Here is an 18,374-nt window from a genome sequence, read left to right as displayed (position 1 = left end):
TGAGATGATTCACTTCCACTGGGACAGGTTCGTTTTTGAGTTTCTTAGGCATCTATCCAGATTGAGCACTATTTCGAAACCACACACTCCAAGTAACATGCTTCTTCTTAGTGTTTCTGAGCCTTCCAGATGCAAGACATGTGAGAGCCCAGTGTGCTGCAGTATAGGCAGACAGACACAATAACAGGGAATACATGGATAATAACAGTGACTTACTTTGCCTTGGCTTCAGCATCTTCATAAGCTTTGTTTGACACATCCTCTAGCCCCCCAATCAAGTGTTTAAATGAGCTGAAAAAATAGTTTTTGAAACATAAATGTCAAAAAATAATTCTTACAACAGAGACCAGATAATAACAATTTGCCAGAAGCACAGTGTTAACCGTGGACCGTATGTAACCTGTTTACCTCTTAATATATGTGATCGATTGCTTGTTGAAGGACTGAAAGGCCGGATGTTTGAATTAGGAGCTCAAGTGGTAGCACTAGGGAAGCAAAACTGGTGTTTAAGTGTTCTTGAGTAAGGGATGGAAAATGAGCATATAAAAAAGCCAACAATTGTGTCTGACGATTGGAGGTTTTTGGTGCATTTGTGGTTGTATTGCTTTAGCTATACATTATAAAATTGAAATTGATTGCCTGATCCATGTTATTTCAGTAATATTCAATAGTTTATAATGTGCCATCATTTCGCTTCTTTCCAGCTAACATTGTTATGATACAGTATTTGTAGAAGATCGCTGTATTATCACACATGTTTTACAGTTAGGAAACTAGACGGCCAATAGAATTTTCAGCATGTAAACAATCTTTTAACACATAATGAAATGCAAAAAAGAGTACAAACCTTCTAAGAAGAAATATTTTTCGATTTTAACAGTTGGAGAAAATAAATCATAGCAAATCATAAGTTTCCTGCATTCTATGTATGCACATATTTTGCATTAGTACATAAATGTCCAAGACAATAGGTAAGTCTCTAATAAGAGACATCAAACACCCACAAAGCAGGAAATCAACATCAAAGCTCTCTGGACCTCAGAGGATTAACGTCAATTAGCTCAGTATTGTAAGATGTAAATCACAATAACACAGGGGCACTTCAGGCCAGGTGAAAAACTTAAAAAGATTGTCAAGAAAAAGGCCAACTTAACACAGGCACTTTGGAGATTAGGTTTCCATTATGGTTGACACTGGGCACAGCCCCATCAGAGGAACATGTGTCTTCTACAACAGAACTCAGTCCAAGACTAAATTTCATTCATCTTATTTTCATCAATCAATATGCATCTTAAGACAGTTGTCATTAGTATTGTGCATTAAACTTTAATATTATAGCTTATAAGGGAACCTCTCACAAATGTTGTTTGATGGCTAATGCTTTCTGTAATTTAATATTTCATAAGATTTTTAACTGCATAAGACCCAATATTAAATAATAAAACCTCTACAAAGATATTCTTGAATGTCCATGAATTTCAATTTCTTACCATGTTTGCTTTCCTTTTTCCTTAGATTAAGAACAATTTCACAAACGATTGGACCAAGATAGAAGAGGAGAGTTTGATATTATGCACTGCTGGCAAAATGTTATTAACTTACTCTCAGGTTTTCAATAAGGATTTAGAGTTAATTTATTTTCTCCTAAAATGCAAAATACTTCTGAATACTTTCAGTCTGTTAAAAACAAATTCCTTTTTTGAGGAAAGTAATTGCCCTGCCTCTTTCTCAAAAACAGTATGAATGAAAGTGATCAGCTGAGAAGGCACTGGAAACTGAAGTCTATGAAAATTTCCCTTTGTGATACACAGATACGATATTTTATGGCACGATACAACAAAATATATCTATTTTTCTCTTTCATGGAAGCTTCTTCATTTTTGAGAGCTTGGCTGTGCATTTATTATATGTTATCGTGCAATACTCTGCCATCTGTTGCATACCAAAGCAAAGTACATCAGAGGCTAAGAGGGGTCTGATTACCATAACATGGTTCAATAAGGGCAGGTCAATGTGCTCATTTAAATGTTCCATCACACAAGTCCTTTAGAGAGCCCCGTTTTCCAAAACGAATTCAAATTTTCCCTGAGGCTGCTATGATACCATCATCATCCTTGAGCTCTCTGGAATATGCTGATGGGATAGTATTTTAACATTTCTTTGCTGAATAAAATTTGAATGTGGAACTGTATTTATTGTTCACCACCAATGAATTCTTTTGAATAAATAAATTCCACCCCTTCAATTATATTTTTCAGGCTTCACAAAAATGGTTATTTAGTAAAAAATTGTCACTCCCCATCACTTGTTATTTAAAACAATGCAAATATCCCTTGCTTAGTAAGTACAAAATGTGCAAATGCAGATTAAGAAATGAAGTAAACTGCATTGCATTCTCATGTATCATTAGTGGGCAGAACATAATGTACGGTTTAATCAAAAATTACTTAATATGTATTTATACTTATTATAAATAATAGACCTTCAGATCAAATATACCAATATATTGCACAAAATATTATACACTGTAACAAACATACTAATGGCTTGCAAGATATTTATGACAATATTAGAAAAGAAAACCTGAACAGATGTGAAAGCAATTTAACGGAAACCTGCTGTAGAATATAGAACATAAAGCTGCATAATCTAGACCTTTAACATTCAGATCTTAGCATCATTAATACAAGTAAACTAAATGCTACTTCACTGTGGCAATTTCAGCTTGAAAGTAAAATTTCAGTTTATTGATTGGAAATTTTCCACAGTATTCCTGTTTTCTGTTAAGATTAAGTACATGATTAGCTGAGTCCAAGAAAAAGAGCAGATATTAGTGGTTATTTGTCAGGCCAGCAGCATGGAATCATGGTTAGGACTCTAGACTAGAAGGAATGTGTATTCCCCCAGTGATTGTTGACATTATGACTTGTTCTCAAATGAATTAATAAAATATGAAAAAGTTCAGGTGGGTAGCTGCATCAGCATGCCTAGGCCGCAAAGGAACAAGTGATAGGTTTGTGAGGAAAAAGTGTGCCACACCTGAAGAAGGCTCCACAGCCAAACATTTGTGTTTTCTTTCTTCTCTTTTCAGCATGGAATAAACCTATTACTTGGTCCTTTGCAGATTAAAAAGTTGTTTTGTGTGTTGTGGTTAGAGCTTTCATCGTTCAAGCCAGGATGTTAGGAATACTTCGAAATTATAGCTCTTCCCCAAATGAACATATTCAAAAGATCAGGTGACTTTGAATACACAATTGTGACAGTGAGGTTTTCTGATGTTACCAACATGTAACCTTCCCAAATTGGAACCAAGTCTCAGCCTTGGAGATGGGCAATGCCTTCTTATTTATAGAAGCTGATATGGATAGGGTGATGGGAACTGAGAGCTTTGTCTCAATCTTTAAACCTTAAATACAGTGGGCTGCAAATTAACCTGGCCCCTCAGAAACCCTGTGTTTTTAAAAAAAATCTTCCCTGCCTGGTGATGCAAGATTGATATCTTTTGTCCTCAACTAAAACACTAAGCAATAAACTAACCTTCATGGTCTGATATGGAGCATGTTTTGTTGACGTGTCTCCACAGCTCCCAATCCATCTGTATTTCTGTTCAGCACTCACGAATCATGTTCCAGTGGCATAGCAGTACCAGGAAATCTACATGAACCTGATAATTATCTGCCGGTCTAGCATCCGAACAGTGAACAGCAGCCAAAATAAGTAAATCTTAATGAGCTGAGCTGTAAACCTTTCATCCAGGCTTGGTAATAAAATTCGTGGTTAATTTCCTGCATTGGCATTAGGTCCTTTCAGTATTTGTCTGCACAGAAACTCCCTTTGTAGCCCAGTCTTATGGCCATGGAGCTCTGTGGTAGATGGCACTGTGTCAACCACACTTTTAGCCACACATTTCAACAGTGTGCAGCTGATTCACAAGGGAAGCATGCTGCACCGTGAAACAAGTGTTGTGTTAATTACACGCTGTACAGCCTACTTCAGGTCTTGAAAACACTTTGTTCTTTCTTGTACAACATCTACTTGTTCCTTTGCTGCCCTCAGGCTGACAGAGCTCTTCTGTTGAACCTCTTCATGCTATCCCATGAGGCTCAAAATCCTCAATGTCAGTTTGTGGAAGCCACTTTTAATGGAGTTGTGTCGTTACTTACTTTACTGTTTTTTTTCTATTAAAACCATACAGGTTTGAGGCTCCTTAGTGTGAAATGGAGGAAAATAAAATTTGATAATGACCTTTTAAGGCTAAATTCATGTCTTGGAATACAAGGCAACAATAACAACCAAAAGATTTTAAAACAAAACACCTCCAACTGAGAAATGTGAGATCCATTCATAATTGTATAATTGTCAGTCGACTGAGACCCCACACATTGAAACTGAACTTTCAGTAAACACAGGGAAAGCATTCGAGATGAAAGATTATCAAAGGATGATTTGACCAATTAACAGATTATTGTTCACAATTGCACAATCAAAACAAAGCAAAACGAAAAAGGTAAAACTAACACACATCTACAGAGGTATAAAATGTATTTAGGATTACTTACTCTCTGTCTATAACCAAACAGGTCACAGCTTCAGCAGCAATGACATTGGCTGTTCTTATATCTTCTCTGTGAAAAAGACAAAAAATGCATCAGTGCCACAGTCCTCTGAGTGGTGTTTTCATCTTTTCACTGGTGCACCTACTGTATCTTTTCTGTCGTTGCTGGGTCTACCAGGAAAAAACAAAATCCTAACAAATACATCCATAAAATAGAGTTAAGGACTTGTCTAGACGGTTGAGAAGAAGCAGCTTGTTCTTCCATTGGGGAAAACTGGTTTAAAATCCCATCTGTTTAACCACAGGAGAACATTTCATCAATGTTTTCAAAAATTTACAAACCTGCTTATTGTATTGGAATTCTTTGAGTGATTTCAACATTGGAATGTTTTCATTAAAAAAAAACCTCAGACTGTTTAGACAAGAGATGTCGGATGTTTGTTACCCTTTTGCCTTGAGTACAAAACACTCTGTCTTTATTCTGATGATGATAACATTTTTTGATGAAAGACATTAATTTACCACAATGACACTGTCAAACTCTACTCGGAAGCAACACTGGTTTCTTTTCTTGTTTCAGAAAGACAAAATAACTCTTAAATATTATTTATACATTCACATTATTTATCAATAAAGAATAACTATCTTACAGAAAGATACGAAAACACAGAAAGATATGAAAGCATAATAAACATTGTTGACAAATCACATGAGAATCATTTAAACAAAACTTAAAATACAAAAGCAAAACAGAACACAGTGAATAAAACAGCACTGATATTAATACTACATACAGTATGAACCACCAACATGCTTTGACTAGAACATATTCTTTTAAGTTGCAGATTTAAACATCTGTTAAAAAGTTCCAGAAGTGCTGCTTTTAAAAATTCCAACTCCGCAAAATAGCTATTTCAACATTCTGAATGCTATCACATAAAAACACTTCATTTGTTCTGTGATGCAGGTGGCTGAGTGCCTGACTTATTTTTTTTGTCTTTCAGGACCACAAAAAAGTTTGATTAGCAAGCATTACTCTGTATAGTTTTCATTTTCAGCCTCAGAATTGTCTTCAGTACATGCTGAGGAGGAATCATCCCAGTCAGACGTGTCTGTATCACATTCTGTGCAATCCATAATGAATTCAGGTCCATTTGATGGGACTTAAGCACACTCTAACACTCAGAGCGCAGCCACGTAGTCTTATACTGTACTTGGACTAACACTGGAATTACTCCCCGGTCTCTGACAGCTTCGGATTCTCCACATCCTCAAAGGTCACAGCTGCTGCTGGAAGCTTCAATTCGATAGTGTTGCAAAGTACGAGAGAAGCAGAATCCAGCAGTCACAAGGGAGCACAGTGAAGCAAGAGATTAAATGTTCACATCAGTGACACTCCATCCACAAAGGTATGGGGCATTTAGTGTACCAGAACCTGTTCCCAGTTCCTTATCCTTGTACATGTCAACACATTTGAAAAACAATTGCTTTGCGAAGAGAGATACATAAGACGAACACCAGCCAGGTTTTACCTTGAGCTTCTGCACACTCTGTTGTGACCATTACTATTTATTTTCGACTGCTACAAATGAGACCTTTTCCCTGCTTATGCCTTTAAATACTAAAATGCTTCCCTTTATTCAATGCACAACCTATTTACCACATACTGATATCTGCAATGTCCTGGAAGAGACTACTTCTTGCCACTTATACTTCATTATAGTTTCATAAAAGGCAATTTTTGAGTACATCACCCTACTAATGATATTATTCCAGGACTTCTGATTCATATGTAAAGTAGTTTCCCATTTACGGATAAAAGCATGAAAAACTGAATCTAATGCAACAAGTTACTTAGGACATCAAAGGTTATTAATGTACCATTTCCTTTCCATGCTTTTCTTGGGTGGATTCTGCTTTACAGATAGTCTGATGTCTGTTGCTTTAATGTGAGAAATAACGTCATATTTCACTTACTCCTAAATGACTGTGTGCCTGCTGTTCATCAATGTATTCCTCTTTGACGGAGTTTCCGTTAGTTTGGCAGAGGATTTCCACAGGTACGCATTGCTTGACACTTAATAGAAGAGCTTACGGTTCACAACAGATGAGATTTCCACAACTGCATTTTAATTTATTTGGCAAAATCTATAGTATTTTCCATTTTTAAAGTTGCAGTACAGGCTGTTTATAAAACTAATCTGCTACATTATTCTTTGAGTTTTGAAAATATTTTTTTTGGCTGTGGAGTGATGTGTTAAGTATATCTTGAAAGAAAAAAAAGATGTTACTGAATTCAACACCTTGGCTTCTTTCATGAAACGGCCAGATGAGATCCTTGGATCAATGAACTAACTAATCAACAAAGAAATGGGCTGAATGGCCTCGTCTCGCTTGTAACCTTTCTTAAGCTCCAAGTTCTTAAAATAAGAGCAGGGCTTTTGTCTTATCTGGATCCTTCGGTTGCTGGTAGCTATCAGCTTCAACAACATGGTTGGGCAGCCCTGTCTTAGACCTCCACAACTCTTTGTGTAATGTGCCAGGTTTTCACTTGTTTCTTCTGGTTCATGTTTCATTGCTGATTCAGAAATCTATTGAGCTGACATTCTGCCAATGCCTTTGAGGACTGTGAACACTTGAACACAAGACTAGCCAGGTCCCTTTAGGAATAAAGAGAGAGGACTCATACACTAGGGGGTAAATGGCAAAGGTGGTACATCAGTGCAAATCATAAATGTTAAATCTTGAAAGAGGAAGTGTGTATTACTGTAAAATACGCTAACTGCCTTAAAAAGACACTAGCATAAGGGTCCGATTGACAGGACACGAGTTTCAGAGAATAAATAAAAACAAAAAACATAACAGGTTATGAAGCGAAGCAAGGCAGTTAATCTCCCTTTTTATTTTGAATATTAACGTGTTTCATTCCATATTGGTCCCAGGTTAACTTCCAGAATATTGCTGACCTCATAGTGTACCCTCTTGAAAAATAGCTTTTTATTATATTATTCCAGTGGGTATTTTAGAGAAAAAGGTTTCTTTGATTAGTGAATAATAGTTAAGGATTGTAGGTAAAATATAAAAATATTGCGGACGAGCTCTTAGCCAAAGATCTTGACACTCCATACTGCACAAATCCTATTAAATTATTCACTTGTTACAAGAAAAAAATGATCAATACATTTTTCTATATAAAATAAAATAATACATTTGAAGCAGAAAACCTGTATTTCAAAATGGAAAACTATACCAAACCTAACTGTAAAAGAATTATTGCATCTGCTGAATAATCTTGTATTATAAATAGTACTTGTGTAAGTATAGAAGGTGATTCATGTAGTTAAGGGACTTGGGTTCATTTATTTGTAGTGTTGTTAAGGAGAGACCAGCCCCCTTCACCTGTTCTACACTTGTCCCTCTTATAAAAAGACAGAGACATTTTGTATTCCTTTCTTTGTAGTGACCTCACTACAAACTGCTGAGTATTGAGTAAATGTTTGGAGTGAAAAATGCATTATCAAACAAAAAAGCTTAAGAGTAATACAACGTAAAAGTCAAGAGAAATAATGATTTGGCTGTGGCCAGACTATGTACTGTAACTCACATTTGTAGGCAAACTTCTACATGTGTACTTGTTTACCTAGATAACCAATCTTGGATAGATCCAACAGCTGTAAACCTTAAGCAATTCCTCTAGAGATGTGCCAAGACAGCAGACCATGGCTTTCAGACAGACTATTAATATAATTTTATTTGTCAGTTCTATCTCATAGCTACAGGAGCCTGTTTGAAATAGATGCTGCATGTTTCAGTAACAGTGTATTGTTTACCACAGTGTATAGTCCTGCATCTGTATCTCAATTCTGACACAGAATGGAAGACACTGCAGAACACAAACATTTGTTTTTGAGATTTTGCACTAGTCAAAAAAAGACTAAAATGCCCAGTATTGCTCACAATCTTGATAACTCACAGCATTCTTATCAAATTTTGAGAACTGTAAATACTCTCTGTACTCATTATACACACAACCTTGACCTCAATTTCCATTCATAATGTGTTACATTGTAACAGCATGAAATGAACTAGCTCCCCATGACATAAGAAGTGAGAGAGACAAAGGCCCTCAGATGATTAGACTGTGTGAAACTCCACATAGTTTCTCAGTTTAGAATTGATAAGCATTACACTCTCATAACCTCCAAGCTACATTTCCAACAGGTACATACTACCAGCATGCTACATGAACTAAATTTGTGTGTAAAATTAAAAAAGTATAACATTAGAATATCCCCTGTTACTGTGATAAATGTTAAGTCAACATTATGTTACAATCAACAAAAATGTAAGTTTAATGTTGAAAATAACAATGTTGAAAAAATTTATTTTCCTTTACCATCTGGAATTGTTTTTTGTTATTCCTAAAAGAAAAACATGGATGAGGAGAGATTCCCTGTCCTGTATGACAAATACACTCAAGACAGTAACTTTCCAGAACATTTCTCCTGCTTCACAGGAACATATGGAAAGGCAAACCACAAACTTAAGAAACAAGGCCTTTCACTGTAATATGGAGCATTAAGATCTCAGCTAGGGTCTCAAAGCACTATTTGTACTCTCATAAGTAAACCTGAAACTTTGTTTCAGGATCTCTGTGCCTGCTTTAAACTTTTGATATATACGTGCACACAGTGCTAATTATTTATCAATTTTCAAAATAAAGTAATTTGATCTATATTTAATAGTTCAAAAATTAGAATGGTTGAAAATTACAGGATTAAAAGATATCTTCAAGTTGGAAGGTGAGGTTGTCTACCGAAAAGGAAAAATGCATTGAACTATTATTATGGCTTTTATATCAAAATTTAACATGAATAGTTTCAAAAAAGAACATTGTAACTTTTTTACAGCAAATCACTTACTATCTCTATTTATAAAATATACAATTTTGTAAAAACAGAATCGCTACAGATTTTCAGACACTTGCTTACCCTTACTCTTACTTAAAAGAAGTATGAATGGCACTTAATGAGTAGTAAGTATGCATTAACGCCAGGGGGAATACTCTCAATTATCTGGTATATTGCTCTTTTCTCACAGTTCTGTATTTCAGGGTTTTCAAACTGCTCACTACCATCCCTCAAGGCAGGGGTCAAAGAACACTTCCCATCACATTAAGATTTTGTTTCTCACAGTACGCAAAGAGTATAAAAGCATCTATCATTGATCCTGGAGGAATTCTGTGGCACCCCGATCTCGTCTTTAGTGAAGGATTTTTAGCAAGCTTAGTATAATGAAAAGCTCAATGCAGCTGTTTTTCAGCTGATACTGAAAGCAGTCATTTCACTTATAACCATTAGCAATAAACTAGCATTGTTTATGACAGTAAAGATACTAAAGATGCTTTTAATAATTGATTATTCTTTAGCTTTACTGAATCATGCGTGTCTCTCACTCTTTGTCATCTTTAGGATCATTTAGATTAAATAGTGCAACATTTCAAATTAAAAAAATTCAAAGGCAGAGCTGTCCCCTTCACAAGCTTAATTAGCATGAATGTGATCTGGCAAATCAACTGCAAAGTTTATCTGGTGAAAATTACTTGTCCAAAAATCAATCAGGGAACAAATCTTGAGATATCCCCCCAATCCCCTCCCCCTAAATACTTCACAATTTTTAACTGCTTACCGCAGATAAGCATATTGATTTGTAAATCTTATTAAACATCAAAGACACTGACTTGAAAGAACAAAACACCGTTAGTAAAGAAGCAATTGATTTGCTAAACATGCTAATAAGCTGAATTTTCTTCTAATTAAAACAGAGGTGTGAGATCAAAAGCTGTTTGATCAAAAAAGCTTTTTTCTAAGAAAAAGCCTACTATATATTTAAATACATCTTCAGTGAGTACTTCGGCACCTATCAAAGATATTTACTTCAGGTGTAATTTACTGCTCCTGTGGCACAAGAAAAAGAATTATATGAATCTCATATAAAAACTATGAAAGAAACAAAGATGTTACACTGGTTTTCGAAGTCTTTTTTTATACCACCAAAAACATCTGTTGCTTTTAAAGCAAACCATAAAGGCAATAAAATGTTCAACAGACTGGAAGTCTTACCACATATGGGTCAATGATCTTCATTTTAAACACTGCCTGAAGCTGAGAAAAGGATCTGTAGATCTGCTGACATTCCAAGGTGAAAACAGGCAACGGGCTACTCCCTCTTATCACAAACGTGAAATCAAAAGTGATGTAATTCCACTGGTGTTTCTGAACAGACACATTTGAGTGTATAAGTCAAATTTTAGAAGTTGCTAACTGAGAATTGAGCTGCAGTAAGGTGTGCATCTGCGATCTTACTGTACATCTGTAGTTTGCAAGGACAAAGGCAAGAATCTAAGAATGTAAGAGCAGCAAAATGTATATTCTGTAAATACAGCCTGAAGACAACTGATATCATAATTGATTATCAGTACAGTAATACATGAACACCATGTGATTGGATATTTATATAATCACAGTACATAAATATTGATTCCTTTAATTGTTCTCTTAATGAGGCATATTTCTAAGCAGAACTATTCCATACAATGAAATATATCCTGTGTAAAAGAATTATAACTTTTCCAATGTATGGACACTAATACAGATACTTCATTATTGCTGGTAAAGTAACCAGTAACCAGTAACTAACACTCTGACCAGGTAAGAGACTATTAACACTTACAAGTATGATTTAAAAATGGAATCTTCTTTAAGTAGCAAACTTTATCACTTTAAAAAAGTAAAGGTAGACTTCACGTTACTATGTTACCCATACTCTTGAGTCTACAAGGTGAATGGCTGACCATCTGGTATTCAACACAGTCCAAGCAGCAATGATGGGTCTACTTGTTGAGGTTAGAGTGGAACAGGTAACACTGGTGACCTCAATCACCAGTATAGTATAGCTGGTGCTCACATTGGGCATGGCTAGTACTTTTGTCACTCCACCCACCTTCAACACAAATTACAATTAAGCATTCTAAACAATATGGAATCTGCACCCAAGGGGAAGCTATTGGAAACCAAATAAGGTCAATTCTAAAAAAAAACATTCTCCATTGAAACCGTCTTCAACCTTATTAAATAAGCAATAATTGTTGTGCATGCTGTAATAACTAAAAAAAACATTAATAAATGATGTACATATGCTGTAAATAGAATCAGAATGGATGCTGACACTACAGTGTTAAAAAGCCAGATTTTCATTGATGCATTTTAAATATGGCTAATAGATTTTGATGACTACAAAGAAAAACTAAACGTATTTTATAATCCACTCACTTTCACACACATTTTAACAAACACCTTTTAACACAGTTCAACACCTGAAGGAAATGGAAAATCTGAACATTGGTCCTACAACCATTGGTCAATTACAGGTACGTAGATCTCTGTAAGTGTCCAACCTATGAGAAGGAAACTTCATTACTGAAAATCTAATTAGCACTACAATCAATCTAATTGTTTATGATTATTCAGATGTATATTTTCTTGGATTCACCAGCATTTCTCAATAAATAAGATACTGCACAGCAATCTTAAAAGTAAGTGACATGAACCAACATTCCCCAAAATCCAGATTTTTATGATTTTGTATTGCTGATTGCTGTTACAACACAATGTGTCTGTCCCTTAATGAACCTTATATCATTTGACAAGTTCACCAGTGCTTAATAAAAACATCCTTAGCAGCCTTTTGTTTTCTTTTGGTCTAATTTTAACTTTAAAATATATTTTGAAGTATTAATATATGAATTTGAATGTTCCAAGGAAAAATGTAACCAAAGGCAACATATTTAATTTGAAACCAATGGAAGATTTTAATTGCTGCTTTTTTATCTTAATTTCTTTGTCTCACTGTACACTAGAATATTGAACTGTAACAGTTAAGAATTAACATGAAAGGTAGACTAAACTTCACAAACATAGTCTGTTTCTGTCCACAGTGCCGTACCTTCTACACAACATACAAACGTCATTTGGGCTTATCACAGCCAATACAGACCATCATTTCTTGGATACAGATATTTCTGCCTATGGAGGCAATGGGCTACATCATGCCTTACCTTCTCATTTCTTACATTTAGAAAATAACTCTGAATTAGCACTAGTTTTTACTTTCAAAACACTGTTACACATCTATGCACACATTTACATAATTTAAATTAACAGAGACATCTGACAAGATGATACCTAAATATAAATATTTATTACACAATGAATAGCAAGCACTTTTCTTTAGTTTTGTGTAGACAGACATGTAAATGAAACACCACATTAATGCACTGCAATCATAAAGTTATTAGTAAGAGCATAAACTTCTAATCAGCATAATGCATTTAGGCTAAAAACTTCCAAATGGATTTACATTAGGATTGCTGTTAATTATACTGCAGATATAACCCAAGCCCAGTGCATAAATATTTAAACCATATTACCAACTTTATTAATTAGCTTATTTCTCATGCTTTAACACTATGTGCCACTGCCAGTCTCAGATAACATATACAGTACATATTTGTAATCTGATCTATGGGCAGACACCAAGTAGCAGTTAGCTCAGCAGGTGGTAGAAATCTGGCTGAGAATCTCTTCAAATCTTAGCTACTCTTGTCAGACAGTTTGCTAACTAAGAATGTTAAGACAGTTTAGAAAAAATGTTACCCGATTATAAATTGTGTCATCTTTATGGAGAAACGTGCTGTCTGTTCTTAGTTGAAATAGTACTGGTTTCCTCTAGCTCATGTTTTGCTTTTGATTTTGAAGACCTGTTTGATTGGCATTGCTTATGTCTGTGAAAATCACGAATACTTAAATCAGGTGTACTCCTTGTCTTTTCAAGCTAAAAGCTTCAGTTCTTTCAGTCCATCAGTCTAGGAAAGGGGTCCTTAACTTTTCTGAGAGTGCAACCCTTTTTTGGGGATAAAAATATTTCGCGACCCCCCCCCAAACACACACCGATTTAAAAATCGTCACGTTGTATAAATTATAAGCCTACTCACTTAATAATAAAGTTAAAAAACTTTAAGCAACTTTAAATAACCAACAATAACAAATTAAACGATCCATGAACAAACAATACAAATAGCACTGAAATTATATAAGAAAAATCAAATAAAAGCGAGAGTAAAAAAATACGTTTTGAGCTGCCATTTAAAAATATCCACAGAGCCAGCCTCTCTAATATTTTTAGGAATACTATTCCACAGTTTGGGTGCGTAGTAGCAACAGGCTGCCTCTCCAGTCATCGTGTGCTTAATTTTTTGAATAATCTTGCGTTTGTTCCACCGGCCTTGATGGAGTTTACAGTACGAACAGCTTCATCCATTACTTGTTTGTTTGAGTTCAGGGGGCATTTTTTTAGCCACAAGGACATGCCTATGATTCATACAATGCGTCCACAACGGCCAGCCCACTGTGTTTCACAGTCATAGCTCGAGCACCGTCACAGCAGATTCGCACACACTTGTTCCACTCAATTTCATGCTCACGTCCATATGTGTCCAGCAAAACGAAAACCTGATCGCCTGTGGCACGCTCGGAAAGAGGACGACAGAACAAAAAAATCCTCGTTAATTTCTCTCTCTTCAACAAATCTGGTGTAAACAAGCATTTGTGCATATCCGGAGACATCTGTGGTCTCGTCATAGTTGTAAAGAAAAATACACACTGGATTGTGTTAGCGATCACCTGCTATTTCACGTCTCTTGCCATACCCCCAATGCGGTTAGACAAGGTATCATTTGACACTGGTATCAATGCTAGCTGCTCTACAGTGCTTTTCCCACACATGATTGAAAGCATTTCCTTAGCGCACGCTAAGAAAAAAGTCTCACCTAACCTATGTGGCTTCCCAGTTTTGGCAATCCGGTTAGCTATGACCAAAGACGCCTGAAGTGCCTTCCGGTTCACAGTGGTGGCTTTTTGGAGGGTAGATTGTTGGCCTCTTAGTTCCTGTAGCTTTCGTTCAAAACATTCAACAGGTTTAGACTGCAAGGTCGAGTGTCTGGTCATCAAGTGGCATAGCAGTTTGGCGAGCTTGAGGCTTTCCTTAGCCAACACTTCGCCACAAACCACACATGGCGGTCGTGCATCCTCTCCATTACTTAATCCGTACTTTAGGTATTTTTCGTCGCATTTTCTCATTTTCTTAGTTTTTTTTCTGTTTGGAGTTTTCTGCTGTGCGTTTCTCCACATTGTTTTTGGCTCTCACACTTCCAGTGCCACCTATTGAAAAAAACTCCATTCCTAGGCTAACACGACTGCCTTGCGCAAAAGAAAAAAGTGATACAAATATAAATACAATCATGGCCCACCCAGCAGAAATTAATGTAGCGCCCTCGCCGGCGCACCGCAGAGCAGGCTGGGAGTTGTAGCCGGGGGATGGTCTGTAGGCTCGCAGAATGACCACTAAGTCACTCTGCTAATGTAAATAGTCTTAAACGTGCAGGTGTATATAATATTAATTGTTTACCTCTGTTATTGTCTTTTGACGTGTAACTGCCCTGACCCAGCGTACATGTCCTGTTTACCGCAATAGTGTGCGTGTTAACCTGCGGTTGATTCGGTCTGTGTTGCCTATTGCGTGACCCCCCTAGGAGTACGTCGCGACCTCCAAGTTAAGAACCCCAAGTTTAGGATATTCTTTTAATCCTGGGAATGTATTTGGTATTTTTTAGTCTGATTCCAGGGCAATATATTTTCTGTAATGTAGTCACTAAATTGTACATAATATTAACATGTAATATTTCAACATTAAAGTATAACAATATTTTACATGATTTGAATGTAGAATTCTTTATTTTCAATTCTCCTGTTAGCTATGTATCGTATTTTAAATATGCTCTTAACTTTTTTTGTTATATACCTGTCTTGAGAGGAAGATAATGGGTCAACACAAGTGTTTTGTTAGCTTCTTCAAGATCAGTGTTTACCATTTTATAAATATATAAAATGTTTATTGCAAATCATTGCTATTGTTACCTGCATGTAACTCTTCACTTGACTTTACCAAATGCCACCTGCCAGATGTTTATCCAGTCTTGCCTTCTGTGTTTATGAAGATACTTTGCTCCCTGTACAACATTTGCAAACCGCCTGTTTTTAGCTATTGTAAATTTGACTACCTTACCAACTGTAACAGAATCTTGATCATTGACATCAATTAGGAAAAGCAGGGATCCAGTACATATCCAGTACCTACTAACAATTGTACTTAAGGAATGAGAGATCTTATGCAGAAGTCGTTGACTCTTCCAAGAGTCACTCAAGACAGGGGAAGTACCCATGGACTGGAGAATTGCTAACAGTATATAGTGCCAATCCATAAAAAAAACTTCCATGTACTGTATGTGATAGACACTAATAGAATAATTAATAGTAGTAAGACATGGTTTTGTTCCTAAAACAATCCTGGCATTTAAGACCAAGCACTTAATTACCTGGAACTCTTTTTTTTCACTGGAATATGTTATATTTTGTAGGAAAAGAATTAGCTTGTTTCCCAGGGTTTTCAAATGTTCTCAGACGTCCCTACCAGATAGTGATCCCTGTACCTGTTTGGCTGAAGTGGATGTTCTTCTTGCAAAAAGATGTTGACATTTTAATGAGTGTTTCCTGCCTTAATGCACTGTGAGCTGTGAGTTTCCAAACTGAACCATGCAGACCTTTCCAGAAGAGTTCCCCTGGCTTTGGATTTATTTTTTAAACACCAACCCATTAGGTTACTAAGTCACTGCAGATGCTGTGAGAATACCATTAGTGCAGTTTTCCAGCTGATTTTAGGAGACATCACCAAGAGCCATTAGAGCTGTTCTCTATGGCTAGTCTGGCGCCTCTAGGTTGATTTAATATCACCCCTTGATTCACTGTGACATCATTTTGACACCATTTTGCTGTTCAGGGACAACTAATAACATTGCCCCTATTAATCAAATTTGCACTACAATATCAGCCAACACAATGTTTTCTTCCCCTTTAATTAATTTGAAAAAAGCAAAGGAAACTCTTTCATTAGTTTATTTTTATTTTAGCAAATGCACATTGTCAGAATTTAGAAACTCAACCAAATTTAATTTCTGTTGTTTAAAGTGAACATACTGTACCAGACAGTACTGTAAAAACAGCTTTCAGGCAGTGTAGAACTGTAATTCTTCCTCGGACCACAAGATGTCCTTGTAGCCTATGCACTAAGGCATACCTGGAGGATCTTTCTTTTATGGAAGGTGTTTGATTCTTTTCTTTTAGATTTAGCCTTACAATAAAAAATAATTAGTTAATTTATATCTTTCTGATATCTATAGGAAACCTGTATACAAAAAGGGAAATAACTGATTTCTTCCATAAGAAGTCAAGCTATGATTTACCTATATATACTGTATGGGAAACAGACCCATTGCCTTTATGTGTAGAAGATGATAAATACTTCCTGAAAATAACACTGAATTCTTCAACACCAAAGAGGAAAACCAGTCTCATATCTGAAAAGCTGGGTACAATATTGTAATGCTGCTATGTCACTTTAAAAGCTTTTATAATTTTTATAATTAAGAATTTATTATAATAAATAGAGTAAGCAGAAGGGAAAAAACAGCTTATTTTTTTAGTGCCAATGGAATCTGAAGGTTACTGTCAAGGGCATAATATAAACCCCAAAGTACACAAGCTGTTATTGTAAATGCGTACCTCCTGGGTCTTACTGCCTTACTATTTTGTGTTGTTTTTTTGTAGAATGTTTTCCACTGCCACTGCACAATTTTACAGCGCACCTCCAGACACATGGACAATGTTTTCAGCACTTTTTGCTGATGCAACAGACTGGGAAATTCAAAAGCAAGACTTTTTATTCCCCCAAAACATCTAAATATTTGTGAGTGTATTGCATTTGTGAGTGTGAGAAACAAAGAAAGCTACTGTAAAATGGAAGACATTAACAGGCACTTGCTGAAGACAGTGTTTATCCACCATTAGGTATATTATAAATGCATTCACTGAGCAGTAGGTCAAACATACTGAAGCAATTTGCACAAGAAGCAAGCAGATATGGAAACTGAACGCCTTGTTTTGGAAGTGCAGTTCAGCAGTTTAGCAATGTGAAGCTGGAGTCTTCACACAAACTCCCAGATTCATGTTAGGCAATCTTTTGACACTGGTTCAGGGCTCACAGCTCATCGAACACGATCTGCACTGCATCAGTAAACAGGGTTCTGAGAGTCTGCAATATCTTACCCCTGGAGGGCTTTCTCTCCAAACCAGTCTCCTTTCCCCAGTGTTCGAAGGTAGACAGGCTGTTCATTGGGTGAATCATCCCGCGTGACATTCACCTGCCAGAGGACAACACATCAGGCTTTACCGACTTCGCTCGTTAGCTTTTTAATATTCATTCCATATTCCGAGAGATATCATAAACTCTGAATGTATCTTGTAGGGATTTATGTACATATTAAAACAATATGGAAGAGATTTTGGAAAGAACAACAGTTAAACAGCATATATTAATGGAAGTCCTGTGAGCCAGCAAAAAGAAGGAACGCAGCTTCATAACCCTTTGTTTTTTTTCCCAGCTGTTTCTTTGCCAACTGTCTTTCCATGTTCAGTCAGAAACTGCATCAGACATGCTCCCAAGTACAGCTGAAATTTGTGTTGTAGGTTTTTTTCTGATTTCTTTTGTGCTTATTTATTTCAATTATGCCCATTTGTGAAAACAAACCTGTTTGTTTGTGCCTGACCAAGAGCAAACAATAGATGCATCTGCTTGCCTACGTACTGGG

At 36.1% G+C, this 18,374-nt stretch overlaps 1 protein-coding gene across 2 annotated transcripts in view; it reads right to left on the bottom strand.

Moving 5' to 3' along the window:
• Positions 1-18,374, bottom strand: part of prkg1b (protein kinase cGMP-dependent 1b) — a 143,946-nt gene that overhangs the window by 22,953 nt on the left and 102,619 nt on the right. For both annotated transcript variants that reach the window (XM_006630376.3, XM_006630375.3), the window contains exons 7-9: positions 17,833-17,927; positions 4,560-4,625; positions 217-291 (exon numbers count right to left, since the gene is read on the bottom strand). In XM_006630376.3, coding sequence (XP_006630439.1) covers positions 217-291; positions 4,560-4,625; positions 17,833-17,927 — 236 coding nt within the window. The remainder of the gene's footprint in view (positions 1-216; positions 292-4,559; positions 4,626-17,832; positions 17,928-18,374) is intronic.

The sequence above is a fragment of the Lepisosteus oculatus genome, chromosome 4 (genome assembly GCF_040954835.1).
Source record: "Lepisosteus oculatus isolate fLepOcu1 chromosome 4, fLepOcu1.hap2, whole genome shotgun sequence".
NCBI classification, from domain to species: domain Eukaryota; kingdom Metazoa; phylum Chordata; class Actinopteri; order Semionotiformes; family Lepisosteidae; genus Lepisosteus; species Lepisosteus oculatus.
The sequence above is the reverse complement of the archived record's forward strand: the minus strand, read 5'-3'. Positions and strand labels throughout refer to the sequence as shown.